The 8,821-nt window shown below is 36.8% G+C and overlaps 1 protein-coding gene across 2 annotated transcripts; it reads right to left on the bottom strand.

Moving 5' to 3' along the window:
• Positions 1-254: 254 nt before the first annotated feature.
• On the bottom strand, positions 255-4,591 carry LOC117713988 (cathepsin 7-like). Of its 2 annotated transcripts, none has more exons than XM_034510564.1 (7): positions 4,466-4,591; positions 4,047-4,169; positions 3,784-3,924; positions 2,810-3,038; positions 2,277-2,435; positions 1,390-1,507; positions 255-354 (listed from the first exon to the last, which is right to left on the bottom strand). In XM_034510564.1, the coding sequence occupies exons 1-7, from the start codon at positions 4,589-4,591 to the stop codon at positions 255-257; spliced, it is 996 nt and encodes a 331-aa protein (XP_034366455.1). The 2 variants fall into 2 exon arrangements, with proteins under 2 accessions (XP_034366455.1, XP_034366454.1); XM_034510563.1 differs by having other exon boundaries at positions 2,277-2,439; positions 2,814-3,038.
• Between the last annotated feature and the right edge of the window lie 4,230 nt (positions 4,592-8,821).

The following is an 8,821-nucleotide window of genomic DNA, read 5'->3' as shown; positions in this document are numbered from 1 at the left end:
AATACATCATTTAGTACAATGAAAAAATTAAAATTAAGTGATTACAAAAATTCTTAATACAAACCAGTGCAAAGCAATCAATTACACCAGCAGCCATGTCTTACTTGAGTAATCAGAGTAATCACAGAATTCACATCTTACTCTGGCTTCCTAATGACTCAAGTGTTTTCGACACACAGCAGAGTCACCACTTTGAAGACTATAAGGCTGTTCTGGATATGTTGCCTTTCCCTACACTGTTATCTCCAGGCAGTTCACAAGACAGGGTACATGGCATAGGAAGCAATTCCACAGTAGTTGTTCTGACCTCTGGGAATCTTCATGTAGCCTTTTTCACCCCATTGTTCACCATGGCTGAAAGAAATCAGGTTTTCCATTTAGTAGAAAAGACACAGTATAGTGGATTGTTACAATAAATTTGGGTTTGAGCACTGAGCTAGAGACCAACTTAATAGATTGTATCAGAAAATTCACAGGATCAATGCTGAGGTACCAAGAGTTTTCTCACAAAGAATAGTAAAAATCTCAACAGGTAAGCTTAGGACATCTTTCCATTCAAAGGTTGTTCAGACATAACAAATAGAAAACAGGAAATCACTGGAACAAATATGATATTGGTCCCAAAGAAACCAGTAACAGAATCCAAACTCTGTGACAATATAATTTATAATGATTCTTCTAGGCTCAGAAAAATACTGGAGAGTAAAGCCAGATCACACAAGTGTAAGGTCTGCAGCTTGAGTTCAAGTTCTTCTTAAAGCCAAAATGAGGCTGAAGATATGGCTCAGTGCCTAGGAGCACTTGGAGCTCTTCCACAGGACAATAGTTCCTACCCAACACCCACATCAGAGAGCTGACAATTACCCAAAACTAGAAATAGACTGTGATGACTTCTGATCTGCAAGGGCTTCTGCCCACACATACCATTCATTCATAAAAATACCCAAACCTACAAATAAATGAAAGTAACGTGTTTAAAGCCAGAATATTTTTGCAGCTAATCAGTATTGGCAGAAGTCAGGAAACAAATAGAAGGAACTAGACAAGCACACTACCCAAAATAGAAAAATCTGAAATTAGTGATATTAACTAGATAAATACATAAAGTAAAGAACAACTTTGGAAGACAACTGATGTCAACACTAGGTCTATACACAAATGCATCCCTGTGTGGTATGTCCCCACGCACCTACACACACACACACACACACACACACACACACACACACACAAGCACACACCCCACACATACATTCGAGCTATGAAAAGAAATTGTTTCTTTTTCAACTTAATTTTAACAGTGCTTTCAGTGATGTGTATGTAAACTCCAACCATAAACAGAAAGTCCATTAGAAACCTAAAATAGGAATAATTTTTAGCAATTCATACCTGTTTTTTACCAGCCAATATTTTCTGCCCTCTGACTCTTGGCCTTCATAGCCAAAGCCAACCAACAGCATAGAATGGTTGGGAGAATCACGTTTGCAGTTTGGCTCATGATATATACCTGAAAAATAAGATCAAGGGAATGAAAGACACCACAAGCCCGAGAATGACCGTGGTCAACATCAGTATGTGAGGCATTTTCTAATCAAATTAAAATGACAGAAATTAAATTAGTAAATGACAGTAAAAGTTCAAACAATTGTTGACAGAAATCCTCAAACAAGTTCTTAACAAAATATGAAAATATATATAAATGAGCATAACTTTGTTGACAAACACTTCACTTTCACATCTTGTATTTTTTTATTAAAAACAGGTTTTTTTAAACTAGTAGGTTTTTTGTTTATTTAATGTATATGAGAACACTGTAGCTATTTTCAGACACACCGGAAGAGGGTAACAGATCCCATTACAGATGGTAGTGAGCCAGCATGTGGTGCTGGGAATTGAACTCAAGACCTCTGGGAGTGTGGTCAGTGCTCTTAACATTGAGTCATCTCACCAGTAGGAAATCATAACTGAACAAAATAATTAATTCAGGGTGCTTTCTAGAATTCAGTTCTAGAAAGATAATACTTTCACATTTTGAGATACAAGTAGATAAAAGTGGAGTAAATAAAACTAAATGATAATGATAAATAATGGAGTACTCATATACATTACATGTCATGTGACAAACAAACATCACAAATGTTTTTTTCATGGGCAAGTGTAAAATTAGCAAAGCCTATTATTGGCATCAAATTTTACACAATATTAAGACATCAACCTGAAATGTCCCAAAGGGTCACAAGCATTCATTATCAATATCTAGAAGAATGTACACTTACCTCCTGTGTATTTTTTAAAAGATTCATGTTGAGCATCAATTCCAACAGCAATAGGTCCATTATTCACTAGAGCATTGAGTAGGGCTTCTTCATTTCTTGGTACAACCAAAAACCGGATGACCTTAACAACAGAATATTCAGGACGATACCTGCAGTGTCCTTCCTTTAAATGGTAAAAAGTTAAGAGACTTGGTTACTTCCATTTATCCTCTGGATATCATGAGCCAAAAGCACAACACTGTATACTTTGCACTGTACTTTGACATTCCCACATCTGGACTGTATAAATTATCGTAGGACATGAAATCTGTCTGGCAGATTTGGACCTGAATCTATATTATACATAAAATGGTTAAGCCATTCTTCATGTAAAACCATGGACTCAGAAAACTTTATAGTTCTGGATACAGTAATGACAACATTGATGGTATTCAGAGAGATTCTACATTTAATGTGATCTCTGAATACAGTGTATTTTTCTGGCATTTTCCCCTTGCCAAACCTTAATTGAAATGACAATGCAGGAAGCTAACTTACCTTTGCTTCATATGGATAGGTTACCTCAGCCTCCAGACCTCCATTGTTCTTCACATACTGGAAAGCATTGTAGATCCTGCCTCCTTTACATCCCATAGTGCCAAAAGATCTGGAACAGTCCACTAGGTTCTGAACACTCAGTGGGAGCAATTTGCCTGTTTTTTTGAACAGTTGTCCTTCTATGGAACCAGCCACAGCAAAAGCCCAACAGGCACCACATGCTCCCTGAGGAAGGAAGAAAAGATAGTTATCTACCAAAAAAAGTACTCACTAAAACAATAATTCATGCAGCTGAGTCTTTTTTCAAAAAAACTAACTGTTAACATTAGATGGATGTCTAGGTAAGATGGGTCAGTCTCCATAGGGATGTGTCTCATGCTACAGTGAATAGCCCAACAAACACACACATATGAACAAGCAGCTATGGTATACTAGACTACAGGTATTACAAATGTCCTTTTTTCATGGTTTTATTATATTTTTATTGGATATTTTATTTATTTACATTCAGATACTATCCTCTTTCCCCATTTTCCCCTCTGTAAGAAACCTCCTATCCCATCCCCCTCCTCCTTTTTGCTTTTATATAATTTTAATTACATGCAAGTATTAAGATCAGTTCTAGGTTGAGTAACTAGAAATACAACAAATGTCCTTAAATACATTTACAGGGGGATTAGAGTGGAACCATAGGTGAAGATTTAACAGTAAGTAATGCATGGAAATGATACTGTATACATATGGCCCAGAAAGTGCTAGGGAATACATGCATTAGGGATTCCACATTCCTTGGGACAAGAAAGAAACATTTGTTGCTAGCAACAGAATGCTAAGGACAGTACCTTGGCTCCCAGGTTATAGAAATGTGTTTAGTGAATAGCATGTCATTTCACAATCAAATAACACAGACCATCAAGAACATGTTGTACCTTTAGTAGTTGGGTAACAGTGCCATGTGATCTTGTCATACCTGGCTTCGTACAGGAGTCACATAGCCTTCCTTTCTCCAATCCAAAGTTTTGGGAATTTTGATGTTGCGTTTCTGGATGTGTTTTTCATTATTCAGAGTCAGAGATGAACCATCTGTCATCATTCTTATTTCTTCACCAGTCTTCATAGAAAAGAACATCAAGAATCCATTTAAACAAGAAAACAGAAAAGGCAAAAGTGTGAAACAATTTGAATCACACTCACCATGTCACAAAATTCATGCATTTCTATGGTAAAACTCACCATGTCACAAAATTCATTCATTTCTACAGTGAAGTTGTTCATCCATAGGCCATTCTCTACTGTGTGCTGTTTGATCATTTTCACATTTTCTTCCCACAATGCTCTCCTCTGTTTTTCTTCCTCCTGGAAATAAATGTAATAGAAGATATTTACCTCTGATTATGCCTCTGCCCTAGCTGAACAGGTGAACCCATTACTACAAATGTATAGAGATCATATAGAGCAATCTCAGAATGACACTGTAAGCTATTCTCAACACCCTGATTAAGGGAGACAACTACTACCTTGTGTTCATTCACCCTATATTACATTACTACCTAAGTTAGCTGTGGCATCTAAGGCTGCTATTATATCCATGAACCCTAAACAGAAATGAGAATTCTCTACAAGGACTCTCTTTGTGTGTCCATGTGACATACTTGGCTGTATGTCTTCCCATAGCTTCTCTTCCACTCCTCCCATTCAGCATCCAGATTATAATCAGGTGTTGGAACAGCCAAGGTCACTCCCAAGCATAAGATAGTCAGAAAGACTGCAGGAGTCATGTCCCAAGCACCTAGAAAGTGAAGAAAAATGAATCAGATAATGAGCTAACACTTTTGAGAAATTAAGTCATTGATGCTGGATACAAATATTCCCAAATATTTACTCAAGGTTTTGGAAATGGCTAAATATGAGTTTGAACTTGAGATGTTATGCAGCTATTTTAAAATTAAGCAACATGTGGGCAAAATTCTAGAAACGTAAACTGACACGTTCTGTAAGTTTACATGATCAGAAAGAATGTGGACATCAAATGTCAAATTCTATATAACTGAGGACTTGCAAAAGTTAATTGAGGATTTGAAATTATACAAAACTTCTCCATGTGTCATCTGATTCTATGTTCAATTTTTCCCCAGAAGTTGAGATTACATTTTGTCATACACCTTCTTCATACAGAGTAGGATATGGGCTTGTTTAAAATATTCTCTCTTGAGTGAAAACATTCTAAACTGTCCTACTTTTAAAATATTGGGAAAAATCAAAATTCCTGGTACTCTATACAACCATTGAGTTTTGCCTTAAATTCATTAACTCAGTGAGAAAAAGCTCAAATGGAAAAGCCACAGGAAACCATAAATACTGTGATGATGGAGTACTAAAGATATCCTGAAATTCCAGAATCACACCTTTCTGGGTATCTTAAGCAACACTCCCTATAAGAACTGACAAGTGACATGTCACTTGGTATTTTTTCTGCCTATGTCAATTATAAAAAAAGAACCATTTATCCAGGGATGATGTGAAATACAATGATCTCTGTAGGCTCAGGATAATATAAACATGATCCTGGTATGCATAGTGCTGGCTGTCATTATCCTCCCTGGACAAAAATTTACACTGATTTGGAACCTATATAAACCTGGACCCAGAAGGTGTCTGGTATCTCTCTGGCATCACCATCCTTTTCTGCCTCAATGCAGAAAGGTTGTGGAAGTTAGGTCATTCTCATTCCTGGGCCTCTGCCTGATTCTCCAAGGAGTCTCTCAAGGCTGTCTTCCAGGGTCAATTCTCTTTCTGCATTGACAAATGTAGGGCCTCACCTGTGGTGATTACTGCTGCCTCAGTGCACTCCACAGGTCTTCAGAGGCTGCCGAGCTGTCAGAATCTGACCAATGAACACCCCAGGCTTTAAATCCCTTGTCTCTGGTTATTTATCCCACCCAGCCATTATTTCCCTTCTTCTGGGTTGACTATCAGGACACTGGATTGAGCCTCCAAGGTCATACTGAGATCTGATATTATCTATCCTAGAGGGGTGGGTGTGAACTAAGTAGTCTGTGAAGGGGAACTTATAGCTGTTAATACAAGAAGTTAGAGAACCAACCTTCAAGGCTTGGATAACATAATAGCTGGTCATTTTATCTCAACAGTGGTACAAAGTAGATGTGAAGAGTTTCCAGGTAAAGCTGTGTAATATTTTATGTTAGGACTTATTTTAAAATAAGAAGTTTGGGTTACAATCATGGAGTTGGCTAGTCAGAATATTCTAGTCTTGTAGTTCATGTTTAATTCAAAGCTACATTGTGATCCCTTGAGAACATGGACTTGCACATGCCTTGTTAAAGTGTCACAAGGAAAATAGACAGATCTCAGAAGAAGTTCAAAGTTGGATGGTTGTCTTTTGGAAATATTGTACAAGGCCAAAGCTGAGGAGGAAAATGAATGCTCTGGTACTTGTAGTCTCATGAAACTTACTGACATTTTTCTGCTTGATGTTAAATTGAGCACCCATCATAAAGTAACAACAGACCTATCAATCATTTCATTCAGTAACAAACATTACTTAAAAGTTCTGACATTTACAATTTGAGATTAAAATCTCAGTAGCCTTAGGAACACCATCATTGTAAAAAAAAAAAAAAAAAACCCACCAAGTAGATATCTGGGAAGATTCCATCTGCTTCCTGGAAACCATGAACTCATTAAAAAAATAAACCCCTAGTCCCTGTCCTCAATCTCAGCATTGCTTTCTTTGTTTAGGAATTTGCATGGCACTATAGGGGGTGTTTTACCTCACCATTTTCATGTTGAAGTAAATTTCTACTATGCTAATATTGAATGGGCAACCAGTCCCTAGTAGCTACCATCAAAATATTCTCTTTATCCAAGTTATATGATTTTTCCACTGCATCAACACCCCATATTCTGTTTGTCCATTCATTCTAGCATTATGTTGTTTCCTTGGATCAGAGAAGATATGAAACTTAACTACCCTAAATCCTACACTAACAAATTTGTATAAAATCTAAACTCAACCAATGTATTTCTAGAAGTGTTCTTAGTTTTGGCATAACGAGTGTCACAGTTCTATTTAGGCAACAGTTTCTTTAGATTTTCTTTACCCAAAATAGCATGAGGAAAATAAGCACATTCATCAAATCATGGCTATGTTCTTGTATAGAATTAAGTATCATCTCAGATGGTGTCAAGAATCAACTGTGGTCAAGGAACAAAGTTGAAGGATTCAAAGCTCACCTGCCTTTTCTATACTGCTCTAGCATGGCTGAACTTAATATTATTTCCTCACATTAGGAAGGTAGTTAGGATCACTTTTTTAAAGATCATTTTTATTCTGCATCCTTCACTGCAGGGCACACGTCCATGAGTAAATTTGATCATGTAAGGCAATTCATCATTAATGCACAGTTTCATACAAGTGAGTTCATGATCACTGGCAACTTTATTCTCAAGATCTTCCTAGGAAAGCTAATTCTTAAACCTACCCATGATCTACAGAATCAGAACTGCAGGAAATTACATTAAGATATTTACGTTTTCTCAAGTTCCTAGGTTAGTACTGACATAATTAAAGTTTAAAGATCCCGGTGAATAGTGGTTGTAAGACTGATAGGAAGACCATGTGTAAATATCTCACAATATTGGGTAGCTCCTTGCCTGGATCCAGCCTGGCCTGAATGGTTTGAAGTGGGACACAGAGTTGGATCTAGTTTTAAATTCTGGTGGTGTCAGAGGTAGTTTTAAACACTAATGGTCTCTGGTCTTTTACCTCTCTAACTATAATAAATACTTGCTGATAACTTCTAAAAGTACTTTAAAAGTTTTTATTTATTCTATGGTTAAAAAACACTGGCTTAAGCAATAATAAACACCTGTTGCCTAGCAGCAGATAATTAAGTAAAACAAAATGCTATCATTCCCTTCTCTGTTCAGGCACCCAGAAGCCTCTTTAGCTAGGCTGGTTAACACTTTTTGAACCAGAGAGTAAGGAAAGGAAAAAAATTAAGATGCTTTATATAGGGAAATATACACAGACAATACATTTACATTTTCATTCACATTCTCATTTACACATTAATACATTCACATTTTCGTTGGGCCCAACCACCTGTCTCATACATTCCATAAGTATTCACGCATTCTTACATACACACACTACCTACACATGTACATATAGACAAACAGACATATATATTTGGTTGGTTGGATGGATGGATGGATGGATGGATGGATGTGGCAGAGTCTCCTAAGCCAAACCTTCCAACCAACAATTTTATTTCTTTTTTCTGGCCTACTTACATCTTCTTAGACAAAAAGTTATTTATAAAATTACCTTATAGATAAAATGTTACATAAAATGGGAGTTACAGAAGTATGTGGATATTAAGTTCAATGTAGTATTTCATTCTATATGCTCATTACAACCTCAAAGTAATAGTTTTTTACATGGTCTTGCCTTATCATAGTGCACACCTGTAACTTCATTCTTGGATCAGAATGTTTTTTCTTGAACATAAATTTGTCCCAAGCCTATTTCTGTTTTTAATTTAACACCGCCATTGAGCTCATTCTTCTCAGACCATGCAAAAATGGTGGGATACCTTCAGAAAAGCTACCCGTCAGCCTTAGCCTATCCTACATGGTTCCTGACAACTCATAAAAAGAGCTATTGTTTCTTTCCTTCAGAGATTTTGGAACCCCAGAGAAGAGGAATAGATGAGATTGTAGGAGTCAGAAGGAAGGAAAATAGCAGAAAAACCTGGCCTACTAAATCAAGCAATGCTCACATAACCTCACAGAACTGAAACAAATCCAGAGTTTACATACATTGTGGCTACAGAGAGATGAAGTAACATGCCTTCCAGAGACAATCAGAAATATTAAACACTTGGGAACTTTTGTTCTCAGCAATAACAAACTGTGAGGTATTTCAGGCTGCAAGAAAGAAATGACAAATGTGGTTTGTGAACTTTAGAGACAATGTCTTCCCA

The sequence above is a fragment of the Arvicanthis niloticus genome, chromosome 8 (assembly GCF_011762505.2).
Source record: "Arvicanthis niloticus isolate mArvNil1 chromosome 8, mArvNil1.pat.X, whole genome shotgun sequence".
NCBI lineage: Eukaryota > Metazoa > Chordata > Mammalia > Rodentia > Muridae > Arvicanthis > Arvicanthis niloticus.
Note: the sequence above shows the minus strand (reverse complement) of the source record. Positions and strands in the feature narration are given on the sequence as shown.

Bases quoted from the DNA above. Each gene is read 5' to 3' on its own strand.
- LOC117713988 (XM_034510564.1), bottom strand. From the start codon at position 4,591: ATGACTCCTGCAGTCTTTCTGACTATCTTATGCTTGGGAGTGACCTTG. The intron at 3,925-4,046 runs GTGAGTTTTACC...TTTTCTATGAAG, and splicing joins TGAATGAATTTTGTGACATG to ACTGGTGAAGAAATAAGAAT. The intron at 1,508-2,276 runs GTAAGTGTACAT...CTTATTTTTCAG, and splicing joins TTTTAAAAAATACACAGGAG to GTATATATCATGAGCCAAAC.